The 16,568-nt window shown below is 46.0% G+C and overlaps 1 protein-coding gene across 4 annotated transcripts in view; it reads left to right on the forward strand.

Annotated features, from left to right (window-relative positions):
- Positions 1-16,568, forward strand: part of sycp1 (synaptonemal complex protein 1) — a 698,098-nt gene that overhangs the window by 34,834 nt on the left and 646,696 nt on the right. For all 4 annotated transcript variants that reach the window (XM_086011629.1, XM_086011633.1, XM_086011630.1 and 1 more), the window contains exon 2: positions 5,017-5,161. In XM_086011629.1, the coding sequence (XP_085867755.1) occupies positions 5,030-5,161 (132 nt within the window). In that variant the 5' untranslated portion in view covers positions 5,017-5,029. The remainder of the gene's footprint in view (positions 1-5,016; positions 5,162-16,568) is intronic.

The following is a 16,568-nucleotide window of genomic DNA, read 5'->3' on the forward strand; positions in this document are numbered from 1 at the left end:
AAGAACTCTTGAGACCTCGCCCTCTGGGGAGCTTGCACCTACGCTACTCTTTCCCCCTGCCCTGGCTGCAGGCCATGCGGAGTGTCGATATCTGAGCTGCTGGCTGGAAGTGTGAAATCGAGTGACGCTGCGTCTTCATGATCACTTTCTTCCTGCTCCTCCACCAGTGTCTGGCCAGGTGGCAGTTCTTGGCTATCTGAAAGAAGAAAGGCACAAGGGTAAGGTTGTGGTGATGGGAGGGGTCGGAAGCAAGAGATGCATCCTTACACCATCTGCAGCTTGTAAGTCAGAAGAGATAGCGGGTTGAGGGGGAAGTTGGATGTGAGATGGAGGATTAGGTATGAGGATACCGTCATCTTGGATAGCTTCAGACCCACCGCTGGCCAAGGGCTGAGCGATTGCCCTGCCAACACCGTCTCCTCCAGGGGCGGTGAGATTTTGCAGTTGTGCTTGTGCCCCTTTGCGTAGCCCCTGCTAGCTCCGATTGTGAGCCACCTTGTTCTGCAAGAGAAAGGGAAATGTGTTATTGAGTGTGGTGCATTATGCTTGGGTGATGTGCCTGTCATGGTTGAATAGCTGACAGTCCGTGCAAGCTGTGAGATGTGGGTGAGTCTTGCAGCAGTGGTAAGTGTGTGAGGGTGAGGTTAAGCTATGATTTTGAGGTATGAGTTGTGTTTGGTAGAGATTGTTGGTAGATGAGTGATGGAGGTGTGGTGCAATCAGCAATGTATGAGGCTAGTGGTGCAGATGGTGGGATATGGCATTTGAAGATGAATTCACTGACCTTGACTGATGTCATTAAACTTCTTGCACTGCAGCCAGCTCCTTGGGGTGACACTGCTGGCATTGACAGCTATGGCTATCTGCTCCCATTAATATTTTTGATTTGGTTTGGAGGGCCTCCTGGCCCCCTGTGGAAATAGGACCTCTCTACTCGTTTCCACCTGCTGCACCAATGTCCTCCAGTGCTGCATCTGAGAAACGGTGCATGCTGTCTCCCCTGTTGTGACATTTGCACTGTCTCCCCCAGCCAGTTGCATGAGCTACTGCAGGCAGAAGTTATTAAGGAAGTATTAGCAGGACATTTAGAAAATCATAATACAGTCAAGCAGAGTCAGCATGGTTTTATGAAAAGGAAATCATGTTTGACAAATTTGCTAGAGTTCTTTGAGGATGTAACGAGCAGGGTGGATAAAGGGGAACCAGTAGATGTAGTGTATTTGGATTTCCAGAAGGCATTCGATAAGGTGCCACATAAAAGGTTACTGCACAAGATAAGAGTTCATGAAGTATGGGGTAATATATTAGCATGGATAGAGGATCGGCTAACTAACAGGAAATAGAGTCGGGATAAATGGGTCACTTTCAGGTTGGCAAACTAACTAGTGGGGTGCCACAGGGATCAGTGGTGGGGCCTCAGCTGTTTACAATCTATATTAATGACTTGAATGAAGGGACTGAGTGTAATGTAGCCAAATTTGCTGATGATACAAAGATAGGTTGGAAAGCAAGTTGTGAAGAGGACGCAAAGAATCTGCAAAGGGATATAGATAGGTTAAATAAGTGGGCAAAAATTTGGCAGATGGAGTATAATGTGGGAAAATATGAGGTTATCCACTTTGGTCGGAAAAATAAAAAAGCAAATTATTATTTAAATGGAGAGAGACTACAAAATGCTGCAGTACAGAGGGATCTGGGGGTCCTTGTACATGAAACACAAAGGGCTAGATTTTCCTGGAGCCGTCAGGCGGGGTTTCAGGCGTGTTGGGGGGGGAAATCCCCGAATTTGGGGGTCCCGACACCATCCGCCCAAAACCCCGCCCCACGCAAGTTTCAGGGGCGATGAGTACCCGCCCCGCACTGTGACCCGCCGAAACCAGGCGGGAAGGGATTAGTGCCAATTAACTGCCTGTTAACAGGTATAGTAGTTAACGGGCAGTTTTTAGCCTAATCCTTACTTTGAGGGGTTTTGTGTGGGTTTCCCGACGGCTCCAAACCAGGTTAGAGCAGTCGGGTTGAAGGAGTTGGTGGGGTCGCGATGTCGGCGCTCAGGTGAGTGATGGGTGCATGAGTGTAAAGGTAAGTGTGTTTGGTGTGTCTAAATTGTGTAAAGAACTTTTACTTACCTGTACTTACCCTAACAGCCTTTCTTCCTGTGGCCGTCGGGAGCCCATCACTCAGCCAGCACTTAAAGCTGAACGGCTGCGATCTGTCAAAAGTGACAGCCTTCAGCTTTGAGTGCTGGTAAGAGTTCTAACTGAGTCTGTGCAGAAGGACTCATGTTAGAACTCAGAGCGTCAGTGTTTCACAGCTTCAAACAGCTGTGGAAACACTGATATTTCATCTGTCAAGAACTCTTGACAGATGAAATTGCAGTCTGTGACGTCACCTGTTGCCGGGTGGCCCTTAATTGGCCTGCTGAGCCCGCTGGGTGGGCTCAACAAGGTCAATCAAGGGGAAATCGCGCAGATTGGCCAGACGTCGATGTAGGCGGGTCAAAAACCCGAAAGGGGAAGTCCCGCCTTCTTCCCGACAGGTTCGGGAAAATCGACCCCAAAAAGTTAGCATGCAGGTACAGCAAGTAATTAGGAAGGCAAATGGAATGCTGGCCTTTATTACAAGGGGGGATGGAGTATAAAAGTAGGGAAGTCTTGCTACAACTGTACAGGGCGTTGGTGAGACCACACCTAGAGTAATGCATACAGTTTTGGTCTCCTTATTTAAGGAGGGACATACTTTCATTGGAGGCAGTTCAGAGAAGGTTCACTAGGTTAATTCCTGAGATGAAGGGGTTGTCTTACGAAGAAAGGTTGAGCAGGTTGGGCCTAAACTCATTGGAGTTTAGAAGAATGAGGTAATCTTATTGAAACGTATAAGGTTCTGAGGGGGCTTGACAGGTTAGATGTAGAGAGGATGTTTATCCTCGTGGGGGAATCTAGAACTAGGGGGCATAGTTTCAGAATAAGGGGTCGCCCATTTAAAATGGAGATGAGGAGGAATTTCTTCTCTGAGGCTCGTGAATCTTTGGAATTCTCTACCCCAGAGAGCTGTGGAGGCTGGGTCATTGAATATATTTAAGGATGAGGTAGACAGATTTTTGAATGATAAGGGAGTCAAGGGTTATGGGGAGCGGGCAGGAAAGTGGAGTTGAGGCCAAGACCAGATCAGCCATGATCTTGTTGAATGGCGGAGCAGGCTCGAGGGGCCAAATGGCCTACTCCTGTTCCTATTTCTTATGTTCTTAATGCACTTCCCCTTTAAGAAGTGGACGTTGGCTTTAATTGGTGCTTGCCTTGCACGAACTTGGGCCTCTTGCTGAGCATTCAGCCACTCAGCGCTGCGTTCAGTGCTGGGCTGAATGCTACAATCATTATAATTAGCAGGCAGCACGAAGGTCGTGTGTTCCCTGCATTCCTTTCAACGGACGCGGGGGCAATCTCTTATTGCGATTTGTTTTCGGGTGTAATCCAATTTTTAGCCCAAAGAGTCTGCAAGGGGATATAGACAAGTTGATTGAGTAGGCAAGAAGGTGGCAGATGGAGTATAATGTGAGGTTATTCACTTTGGTAGGAAGAATAGAAATACAGAACATTTATTAAATGGTGAGGAACTATTAAATGTTAGTGTTCAGAGGGATTTGGGTGTCCTTGTACATGAATCACAGAAAGTTAACATGCAGGTACAGCAAGCAATTAGGAAGGCAAATGGTATGTTGGCCTTTATTGGAAGGGGGTTGGAGTACAATGGTAAGGAAGTCTTGCAATTGTACAGGGCTTTGATGAGACTACACCTGGAGTACTGTGCACAGTTTTAATCTCCTTATCTGAGGAAGGATATACTTGCCTTAGAGGTGGTGCAATGAAGGTTCACTAGATTAATTCCTGGGATGAGAGGGCTTGATAGGGTCGATGCTGAGAGGCTGTTTCCCCTGGCTGGAGAGTCTAGAACTAGGGCGTCTCAGGATAAGCAGTCGGCCATTTAGGACTGAAATGAGAGATTTCTTCATTCAGAGGGTGGTGAGTCTTTGGAATTCTCTACCTCAGAGAGCTGTGGATTCTGTCGTTGAGTATTTTCTGACTTTAAGACTGAGATCGATAGATTTTTGGACTCTACGGGAACCGAGGGATATGGGGATCGGGTGGGATGTTGGAGTTGACGTAGACGATCAGCCATGATCTTATTGAATGGTGGAGCAGGCTTGAGGGGCTATATGGCCTACTCTTGCTCCTATTTCTTATGTTTCTTATGTTTCAATAGTGAGAGATAGGAGTGTCACTTATTCCACAAATCTGATGTATATTTTCCATAAATACTTGGCCTGGTTAGATATTTGTTGACCTTTCTTAACCTGCATACACTATCAAAAGCTTAAAGATGACATGGAAAAAATGACTAGATCCTTAGTGTTATTTTTTCATTTTGGTCCAGTGGTAGTCACTTTGTGAGCAAAAATTTACTTCCATAATTGATGGATTCAGTTGAAAATAAATGTATTGCCTCAATATTGACAAGTAACTCAGACCCCATTTTTTGGTAGTACGGCAGGATGGATATAGCTTCTTCTACATTTTTGTGTCACAACCCATCAGATCTTTTTTGTGAGGTGGGGTGCATTGTTTATTTAATCACTTTTCACAAATTGGCTTCTGGACTAAAAATTCCAGACTCTAGTTAGTATAGTGGCAAATTACAACATCAAAATCCTGTATATGGCTGAAATTGTGGAAAAGGTATGGTTTTGGTTTCATTTAAATACAACAGTAAGGCCCGCAGTGTTGCCATACACATGTTCAATCAAGGTGAATCAAAAAAGGAAAAGGGTACTTTGATGTATAACTACAGCAGTGAAAGTATAAGCTAAAATGCTATTAAATTATATTTGGAGAAGTATCAGATCAATTGTTACAGAATACACCTTTCATTGATTCTTGTTGGCAAGAAGTACACATTAAGAATCGATTTTCAAATTTCAATGTTACAATTTTCAAAACTTGAAGGAACATTTTTTTGTCCCAGCAGGTACTACATAATGGAACATAAAGTGGTTGGGGATGGTATAAAAGAAAATCCTTTCAAATTGTTTATTCCGCCAAGAGTGAACTATGGTCCTGTGTCTGCAGTGAGACCACAAGAAGTAGCAGATGATAGCTTTTTCATGCAGGTAAGAGAAATATGAGTATTCAGATCACTTACCCAACAATAGTGTCTATTACTCATTCTTTTATTTACTAATCAAAAAGGCAATTGGCCACATTTGGATTCCCAATTAACCACATGTGGCTAGTGGCTCCTGTATTGGACAACTCTGATCTAGGCTGAGACTTCGGTGCTGCACTGTTGGAGGTGCTGGGTTTTGGATGAGACATTGGATGAGGGCCTGTCTGCCCTCTCAGATGGACCTAAAATATTCCAATGTACTACCTGAAGAAGAACAAGGGAGTTCTGGTATTCTGGCCAGCATTTATCCCTCGACCAACATATAGAAAACTAGATTATTTGGTCACTTAGGTGTCAGTCGTGGATCAGTGGTAGCACTCTTGCCTCTGAATTAGAAGGTCGTGGGTTCAAGCCAGTGCAGTACTGAAATATAGAAATATAGAAGGTAGGAGCAGGAGTAGGCCATTCGGCCCCTCGAGCCTGCTCCGCCATTCAATACGATCATGGCTGATCATCCAAATTCAGTATCCTGTCCCTGCTTTCTCCCCATACCCCTTGATCCCTTTAGGCTTAAGAAATATATCCAACTCCTTCTTGAATATATTTAATGAATTGTCCTCTACTGCCTTTTGTGGTAGAGAATTCCACAGGTTCACCACTCTGGGTGAAGAAATTCCTCCTCATTTCTGTTCTAAATGGCTGACCCCTTATCCTTAGACCGTGACCCCTGGTTCTGGACTCCCTGACCATCGAGAACATCCTTCCTGCATCTAGTCTGTCCAGTCCTGTCAGAATTTTATAAGTTTCAATGAGACCCCCTCTCATTCTTCTAAACTCCAGCGAGTATAAGCCCAATCGACGCAATCTCTCCTCATACGTCATTCCTGCCATCCCAGGTATCGGCCTGGTGAATCTTCGCTGAACTCCTTCCATGGCAAGAACATCCTTCCTCAGATAAGGCGGCCAAAATTGTGCACAGTACTCAAGATGTGGTCTCACCAAGGCACTGAGGGAGTGGTGCAATGTTGGAGGTGCCGTCTTTCGGATGCGATGTTAAACCAAGGCCCTGTCTGCCCTCTCAGGCAGAGGCATGAAGGCACGATGAGTGCTGCCTTGGAACTTGGCAGTGACTTGCATGATGCAGTGCAGATGATCATACAAACTGATTACTAATGGAGTAGAAGCCCTTCTAACCCACTATGATGACATTCCTGCAGCATGAAGAGCTACTTGTGTGTCATCCATGAACCCATGGACTTTGGTGAATACTGCCATTCTGAAGAAGCCAAGGGCCTCAAGACTGTTACTCCTTGGACTCCATGGGGAACTGGATATCATTTTTGACTGTTGGAAACAAAGCATCAGTCACTTGTTGAAGTCAGTTGACTGACTGATGTTAGTTACTGCTAGTGGGCCCCTGAAGGACCCGTAGTCAAAATTGTTCAAGGCTGTGGTGACCATGCCTGCCATTGGTGGTGACCATGCCTGCCATTGGCAGTGCCATGCCTGCCATGACAGCAGATCTGCCTGCAACAGGTCATATTGGTCATGGACCACCTCCCAAGTGAAGTGATGCCTGCACAGACGCTGCTCCTCCATTAGGTTGAGAAATGTCATGTGGGACGAATAATTTCATCCAAGAGGATAACAGATAGGTGCTCTCCTCTGGCTCACACCTCTCGCATTCAAAAGTGCCTCTCGTTTGTCGTCTTCATCTGAATAGAAACATAGAAGATAGGAGCAGGAGTATGTCATTCGGCCCCTCGAGCTTGTTCTGCCATTTAATGAGATCATGGCTGATCATCCAAATCAGACCTAATAGATCAGACCTAAGGGCATCTCAGATGACGCACCCATTTTGTGGAAGGTTGATGGTGGGCTTCAACCACTCTGTAGGTTCTTCTCCAAATTTGGGCTCCAGCTATTCCACAGCTACCCCCCACAATGATAATTTTGTTTTAAGTTTCCAGAACCTAATGGCTGTCATGGATGATATAAGCCTATGCATTTTAAAGATGAGCGCACCAAGGTTATCTATATCTGGAAATCAAGGTAAAAGTGGTGCACGGTAGTGACTGCATTTCTAAAATTTGCATTTGGATTAATTTTCCCTCTTGAATTTTAATTGAATTATAGGCTAGAATTTTCTGCACCTGGGTGGGATTGGTGCGGGCGGTCGCCGTGGCGGGTCGCGATGCCGTTCCTGATTCCATTCCATTCATGAGATCGACTTTCCCTTAATGGCGCTTCTAAAGGCAGCCCTACGCGTTACCCGGCCTAATTAAATGGTGCGGATCTGATGACATCATCGATGACGTGTTTTCAGCTGGGATATTTTAAAGAAGCCATGGCCACATTGCATTTGAAAGCTCATCTAGGATTATGCAGGCACTGTACTGCAGCATTGGAGTGTTCCAAACACATGCAAACATGACTGCACAGAGGCAGAGGGCTACACCCAGGTTCTCAGATGACTCCCTCCATATGCTTGTAGAGGGAGTGAGAGCACGCAGGGAGGTCCTCTTCCCTTCAGCTGGGTGGAAGATACCTCCTCAGCATACCAAAGGAGCCTGGTTGGAGATTGCAGAGGAGGTCAACAGCAGGGGTGTTGTCAGGAGGACCTGGGTGAAGTGCTGGAAACACTTCAATGATCTCATTAGATCAGGAAAGGCGAGTGCAAAGCCACGCTCAACTTCATCCTGCTGTGCCTCTCATCACATCCCCATCACTCTGCCTTCCGAAGCCTGCTCCTGTGCATCATTACTCTCACCAATATACCTTGCACGTCCACCCATCACTCTCTATCTACATTACCACATCCCCATCTGACTAACCACCCCGCACACTTACCCTCATCCTAATGCAATCATACCAAGTAACACCATACAAGGAGGCCATTTGGCATTGGCACCCCACTCCATCATAGTCACCCTCTAAAGATGTTATCCATCCATTCCTTACAATCATTCCATCACTCACTCAAACGTATCTTCTTTCCCTCCTTGGAGGAGAAGAGAGCCCACAATAAGAGGGAGAGATCCGGAGGTGGCCCTCCATCATTGGCCACCTTAATTGCAGCAGAGGAGGTCGCCCTGGAAGTCTCAGGAGTTGCAGAGAAGCTGGTGGTGGGAGACAGAGAGAGGGGGACATCTCAGCAACCTGGTGACATGGAAGATAGGAGCAGGAGTAGGTCATTTGGCCCCTCGAGCCTGCTCTGCCATTCAATGAGATCATGGCTGATCATCCAAATTCAGTACCCTGTTCCTGCCTTCTCTCTATATCCCTTGATCCCTTTAGCCTTAAGAAATATATCCAACTCCTTCTTGAATATATTTAATGAATTGGCCTCTACTGCCTTCTTTGGCAGAGAATTCCACAGGTTCACCACTCTCTGGGTGAAGAAATTCCTCCTCATCTCTGTCCTAAATGGCTTACCCCTTATCGTTAGACTGTGACCCCTGGTTCTGGACTCCCCGACCATCGGGAACATCCTTCCAGCATCTAGTCTGTCTAGTCCTGTTAGAATTTTATAAGTTTCGATGAGATCCCCTCTCATTCTTCTAAACTCCAGCGAGTACAAGCCCAATCGACCCAATCTCTCCTCATAAGTCATTCCTGCCATCCCAGGTATCAGCCTGGTGAAACTTCGCTGCACTCCTTCTGTTAGATCCGTGTGTTAATGGAGACACGGAATGCAGGAGTTGATTTAACAAGTGTTTACTGAACAAAGTCTGGAGGTGAACTAACTACACAAGACGCTACACAGGCTTATATACCCGAGTGGTCACTACTGGTACTACAGTATACAGGGGCTTCAAAAACATAGTTCCTCTTAAAGGTACATACACTACAATTCCTCCCCTTTTAGATAAATAGTACATAACATTTTAAGTAATCATCAAATAACATTTTTACAAGAACAATAATATACACATTTGCTGAAGTTAATCAATTACAAATTCAGTCTCTCTGGAGGCTTCCTGATTCGGTCCGGATAACGCCTCGGTGGTGTAGTAGGTTTCGGTGGTGTGTAGTAGGTTCTTTTGGCAAGGTCGATTCGGCTTGAATGCCAGTGTCGGGTTCATCTGGTTCCAGTATCACCGGATCGGAGGTAGATACTATGGGTATCTCTGCTTCATCACTAGGTGTATAGAGTTGTGTAGGTTGTCCTTTTTCGGATGACTCTATGATCTGGTCAGTATCGCGCCTTATTATGCTTTCTCCAATGTCCATGGAATACATCAGCGGTCCTAGTCGTGTGCAAATAGTTCCAGGCTGCCATTTCTCGGTACGGTAGTCCCGGGCCAAAACTGGTTGACCTATCTGGAAGGTTCTAGTTGGCCTTTCATTCATGCTTTGAAATTGCCGGTTCTCTACGTCCCTTCTGACGTTTGGCTTGACCAAATCCAGCTGGCATCTTGGTCTTCTATTGAAAAACATCATGGCGGGGGTTTGGTTTGTAACCACATGTGTTGCATTCCTGTACGCAAACAAGAAGTTATCTACCTTATGTTGTAGATTTATGTCTTCATTACCCATGGCCTTTATGGCCTTCTTGAAGGTCTGGACAAACCTTTCAGCTAATCCATTGGTGGCGGGATGGTATGGGGCGGCGTGTAGTGCTTAACCCCATTGTTTTTTAAGAACTTCCTGAATTCTTCGGATACAAATTGCGGTCCATTATCAGAACAGATCTGTTCAGGCAGCACATTCCTGGCAAATATGGTCCTTTAATACTGTGATGGTTTTTTCTGTGGTGGTGGAGGACATCTTTATTACCTCCGACCACTTGGAGTGTGCATCCACCGCGATTAAGAACATTGAGTCCATAAATGGACCAGCAAAGTCGATATGTACCCTTTGCCATGGAGATGAGGGCCACTCCCATGGATGTAGAGGGGCTTGTGGTGCATTTTGGACCTTCTGGCATCCTAGACAGCTCTTGGTCATTTCTTCGATGTCTCCATCGATACCTGGCCACCACACAAACGCTCTGGCTAAGTTCTTCATTTTCACTCCACCCAGATGCCCCTCGTGAAGCTCCTTTAGCACTTTATCCTGGAGTTTGGGTGGAATCACCACTCTGGATCCACACATCAAGGTTCCTCGGCACACTGACAGCTGTTCCCTTCTTTGCGAGAATGCTGGCAACAGTGGTTCGCCATGTGCTGGCCATCCCTTCACCGTTAAATCGTAGACTCGTGAGAGAGTCGGGTCATTTTGCGTTTCCTTTTCAATGGTAGAATTTGTCACTGGTAGACATTCCACTATGGTCGAGTGGAACATCTCCACTGGGTCCACTGTAGGCGCCTCTTCCACCGTTGGCAACGGTAGGCGCGATAACCCGTCAGCATTCCCATGCTGTTTTGTTCCTTTGTATTCTATGTCATATTGGTGTGCCCCTAGGAAAAGGGACCACCTCTGTAGCCTTTGCGCTGTCATAATGGGAACGCCCTTTTTAGGGTTGAATATGGAGACGAGGGGTTGATGGTCAGTCAACAAGGTAAATTTTTGTCCATGTAGGTAATGGTTGAATTTCTTCACCCCCCACACCAGGCTGAGTGCCTCCCTGTCGATCTGGGCATAGTTACGCTCAGCTGAGTTCAATGAGCGTGACGCAAAAGCTATCGGCCGCTCCGAGCCATCAGGGAATCTATGCGATAATACCGCTCCCACGCCGTAAGAGGATGCATCGCACGCCAGTCTGATTGGCAGTGATGGGTTGTAATGAGCCAACACTTCCCTGGACGTGATCAAGCCTTTGCATTTATGGAAGGCACGTTTACAGTCTTCGCTCCATTTCCAAACTACTCCCGTTTGTAGCAGTGCATTAAGAGGGTGCAGAACCGTCGACAAGTTTGGTAAAAATTTATGATAGTAATTTACTAATCCCAGGAACGACCTTAATTGTGAGACATTTTCAGGCGCTGGGGCCTTTACGACCGCTTCAATTTTTTCAGGTGACTTATGCAACCCTTCTTCGTTAATGACATGGCCACAATATGATATTTGTTTCTGGAAAAATTCGCACTTGGGGCGATTTGCTCGTAGGCCCCGTTCTCTCAGCCTCGTGAGCACCTGCTCCAAGTTGGCAAGGTGCTCGTTGTCGTTTTCTCCTGTTACAAGGATGTCGTCTAGGTAGCATTGAATCCCCGGAATCCCTTGCAGGTCTTGCTCCATAGCTCTTTGCCAGATAGCCGGAGCTGATGCCACTCCGAAAACCAGTTAATTGTACTGGTACAGGCCTTTGTGTGTGTTTATCGTGAGATACTTTTTAGAGGCCTCCTCAACCTCCATCTGTAGATATGCCTGTGCTAAGTCAATTTTGGTGAAACGTTTCCCTCCGGATAGTGAGGCGAAAATATCTTCTATCCTCGGAAGAGGATACTGTACCGTGTGAAGAACCGGGTTTACAGTCACCTTGAAGTCCCCACAGATGCAAACTTTTCTCTGTTCTTCAGATTTATCATTATTCAACGTTTTCTTCATGACCGGGACGATGGGTGTTGCCCACTCGCTCCAATCTACCTTGGATAACACGCCTGTTTTTTCCAAATTCTCCAGCTCTGCCTCGACGGCTAGACGAATTGCGTATGGCACCGGCCTTGCCTTAAAAAACTTGGGAATTGCCGCATCTTCCACTTTTATTGAGGCGGTGGCGCCTTTCAGGGTTCCTAGTTCCTGTTGAAACACTTCTTTGGCGTTAGCCAAGATTTCTTTTAATCGTCCAGGTATGACGTCATCATCGTTTTTTTTCTTACTGGTCACTGTCAGTGCCTGAATGGAGTGCCAGTCTAAACGTATCTTTCTGATCCATTCACGTCCCAACAACGGTGGACCACCATCTTGCAGAACGTATAAATACAACTTCTGTATTTCCTTGCCGTTGTATACAACAGGCACCCTTATTTTCCCTCTGGGGTATACTTTCTGCCCCGTATATGTCTTCAAGATAATGGATGTGTCTTTCAAAGGTATATGCGGAAATAGCCGCTCGTAATCCCGTTGACTCATGACGGTCAGAGCTGATCCTGTATCCAGCTCCATTTTGACTGGGGACCCCGCTATCGTGAGGGTAACCCAAATGGTCTGGTAATCTTCTTTGGCAATTACATTATGTAATTTGAGACAGCTTAGTCTCTTGTTTCCGGAGTCGCTATCGCTCTTCTGGTCTTCAGAGCTACTGTCCGTCATCATTTGTACCTTTCTGTACTTTTCCTTATTGACCTTTTTACTGTCAGCGGATTTTTTTCCAAATCTGCATACACGTGCAATGTGTCCCATCTTTCTGCATTGCCTGCATGCTTTGTCCTTGAACCAGCAGTCCTTCTGGTCATGGGTGGATCTGCCGCAGCGATAACATCTCTCGAAACCCTGTGTCATTTCATGGGTGCTGAAGTCCTGTGGCTTTTGCTGTATCTCTGCAGCTCCTCTTGCTGCTGCTTCGTATGATACAGCCACACTGAAAGCCTTGTCCAGTGTCAAATCTTTCTCAGAAAGTAGTCTTTTCTGTGTTCCTTCGCATAGGAGACCGTAGACGAATTTGTCTCGTAGAGAATCTGCCAGTCCTGCCCCGAATTGGCAGTGCTTTGACAGTTTTCGTAATTTGGTGAGGTAATCAGCGTTACTTTCATTCTTGTGCTGATTCCTCCTGAAGAATTTGAATCGTTCCGCTATCAGCAGCGGTGTTGGGTTTAAGTGCTCCTGTAAGGTATCAACAATCTCCTTAAAATTCTTGTCCATCGGTTTGGCTGGAGTGATCAAGTTTCGTAACAGCCCGTATGTCCTTGCGCCCATCAGATTTAGAAGTACCGATGCCTTTTTATCATCCGCTACTTCATTCGCCTTGCAATATACCTCCACTCTTTCCACATATGTGGTCCAATCTTCTATATAACTATCGAAAGCAGTAATATTGCCAGTCTTCGGCATCTTGAAAATCTAAAATGGCGCTTCCCGCGCTTTTCCTCCGTCCCCGATGGATCAAAATGGCGCCTCCCGCGCTTTTCTTCCCCGCTGAGTTAGGATGGCGCCTCCCACGCTTTTCCGCCGCTGCCGTTGCTGCCAACGCTGTTCTCCGCGGCTCCCGTTGCGACCTGCAGCTTTTCGCGGTATTTCTATTTTTTTTTAATATATCGCTTCAATAGTTTCTCCGTTACTTGGAGAACTGTTCCCATCATGGAGCGGACCCCCTGGGACTTTCCCCTCCCTCTGCTCGGTCCGAACGCCGACCTGCTTTGCGGCACCCTCTCTCTCTCTTTGCTTCTGCTTCCCGACTCGCTGCCCGGCCCCGTTGCAGAGCCACCCGATCGAGCTCTAGCCCGCCGCAGCCCAGGAAGGATCAGTGCACTACCTGCCACTAGCCCGTTTAGCTGGTGAAACCACAGCTTTTTTTTCTGGCTTCGACCTTCGTCTGAGGAATCGATCCCCTTGAGGTGCTGCCGAATTGCAGGTAAGTTCGTTTCTAACTCGTCGCCACTGTTAGATCCGTGTGTTAATGGAGACACGGAATGCAGGAGTTGATTTAACAAGTGTTTACTGAACAAAGTCTGGAGGTGAACTAACTACACAAGATGCTACACAGGCTTATATACCCGAGCGGTCACTACTGGTACTACAGTATAGAGGGGCTTCAAAAATATAGTTCCTCTTAAAGGTACATACACTACACCTTCCATGGCAAGAACATCCTTCCTCAGATAAGGCGACCAAAACTGCACACAAAGGATGTGGTCTCACTAAGGCCCTGTACAACTGCAGCAAGACATCCTTGTTCCTGTACTCAAACCCTCTTGCTACGAAGGCCAACATACCATTTGCCGCCTTAACCGCCTGCTGCACCTGCATGCTTACTTTCAGCGACTGGTGCACAAGGACGCCCAGGTCTCGTTGCACTTCCCCTTCTCCCAATCTATTGCCATTCAGGTAATAATCTGCCTTCCTGTTTTTGACACCAAAGTGGATAACCTCACATTTATCCACATTATATTGCTTCTGCCCAATCACCCAACCTGTCCAAATCATGCTGGAGTTTCTCGGCATCCTCCTCACAGCACACACGCCCACCCAGCTTTGTGTCGTCTGCAAACTTGGAGATATTACATCTAGTTCCCTCGTCCAGATCATTAATATATATTGTGAATAGCTGGGGTCCAAAGACCGATCCCTGCGGTACCCCACTAGTCATTGCCTGCCACTCGGAAAAAGAGCCGTTTATTCCAACTCTTTGCTTTCTGTCTGCCAACCAGTTCTCTATCCAAGTCAATACCTTGCCGGCAATCCCATGTGCCTTAATTTTACACTCTAATCTCTTATGCGGGATCTTATCGAAAGCCTTTTGAAAATCCAAATACACCACATCCACTGGTTCTCCCTTATTTATTTTACCAGTTATATCCTCAAAAAATTCCAGTAGATTAGTCAAGCACGATTTACCTTTTGTAAATCCATGTTGACTTTGTCTGATCCGGTCACTTTTTTCCAAGTGCTCTGCTATTACATCCTTTATAATGGACTCTAGCATTTTCCCCACTACCGATGTCAGGCTTACCGGTCTGTAATTTCCCGTTTTCTCTCTACCACCCTTTTTGAACAGTGGGGTAACATTAGCTACCCGCCAATCCATGGGTACTGTTCCAGAGTCTATCGAATTTTGGAAGATGACCAGCAATGCATGTACTATTTCTAGGGCCACTTCCTTAAGTACTCTAGGATGTAGATTATCAGGCCCTGGGGATTTATTGGCCCTCAATCCCATCAATTTCCCTAACACCATTTCCCTACAAATACTGATTTCTATCAGTTCCTCCCTTTCATTAGACCCTATGTTCCCCGACATCTTTGGGAGGTTATTTGTGTCCTCCTTTGTGAAGACAGAACCAAAGTATGTATTTAATTGGTCTGCCATTTCTTAGTTCTCCATTATAAATTCCCCTGATTCTGACTGCAAGGGACCTATGCTTGACTTCACCAACCTTTTTCTCTTCACATATCTATCAAAGCTTTTACAGTCAGTTTATATGTTCCCTGCAAGCTTACTCTCATACTCTATTTTCCACCTCTTAATTAATCCCTTTGTCCTACTTTGTTGAATCCTGAACTGCTCCCAATCCTCAGGTTTACTGCTTTTTCTGGCCAATTTATATGTCGTCCTCCTTGGATCTTATGCTATCCCTAATTTCCCTTGTTAGCCACGGTTGAGTCACCTTTTTTGTTTTATTTTTATGCCAAACTGGGATGAACAAATTCTGTAGTTCATCCATGCGATCTTTGAATGTTTGGCATTGCCCATCCACCGTCAACCCTTTGAGTGACATTCCCCAATCAATCCTACCCAACTCTCACCTCATACTGTCGTAGTCTCCTTTATTTAAATTCAGGACCCTAGTCTCTGAGTCAACAATTTCACTCTCCATCTTAACTCCCATATTATGATCGCTCTGACCCAAGGGGCCTTGCACAACAAGATTGCTAATTAATCCTTTCTCATTACATAATACCCAGTCTAAGATGGCCTGATCTCTAGTTGGTTCCTTGACATATTGGTCCAGGAAACCATCCCGTATACGCTCCAGGAATTCCTCCTCCACAGTATTGTTACTAATTTGGTTAGCCCAATCTATATGTAGATTAAAGTCACCCATGATAACTGCTGTGCCCTTATTGCACGCATCTCTAATTTCCTGTTTAATGTTATCCCCGACCTCCGCATTGCTGTTTGGAGGTCTATATACCACTCCCACTAATGTTTTCTGCCCCTTGGTATTTCTCAGTTCTACCCATACAGATTCCACATCATCAGAGCTAATATCCTTCCTTTCAATTGTGTTAATCCCGTCTTTAACCAGCATTGCTACCCCACCTCCTTTTCCTTTTTGCCTATCTTTCCTGAATATTGAATACCCCTGGATGTTGAGTTCCCAGCCTTGGCCACCCTGGAGCCATGTTTCTGTAATCCCAATCATATCATATTCGTTTACCTCTATTTGCGCAGCTAATTCATCCACCTTATTACGAATGCACCTCGCATTAAGACACAAAGCCTTCAGGCTTGTTTTTTTAACGCTCTTAGATCTTTTAGAATTATTATTTACTGTGGCCATGTTTGATTTAAGTCTTGATTTCTCTGCGTGCCACTTTTGTTTTTCTCCTTCCTGTCTTTTGCTTTTATCCTTGTTTCCCTTTCCTCTGTCTCCCCGCTCAGGTTCCCAATCCCCTGCCATTTTAGTTTAAACTCTCCCCAGAGCATTAGCAAACACTCCCCCTAGGACATCGGTCCCAGCCCTGCCCAGGTGCAAACCGTCCGTTTTGTACTGGTCCCACCTCCCCCAGAACCGGTTCCAATGTCCCAGGAATTTGAATCCCTCCCCGTTGCACCATTCCTCTAGCCACGTATTCATCTGAAATATCCT

This window comes from Somniosus microcephalus, chromosome 18 (genome assembly GCF_052327205.1).
Source record: "Somniosus microcephalus isolate GS21.2 chromosome 18, FLI_Smic_1.0, whole genome shotgun sequence".
NCBI lineage: Eukaryota > Metazoa > Chordata > Chondrichthyes > Squaliformes > Somniosidae > Somniosus > Somniosus microcephalus.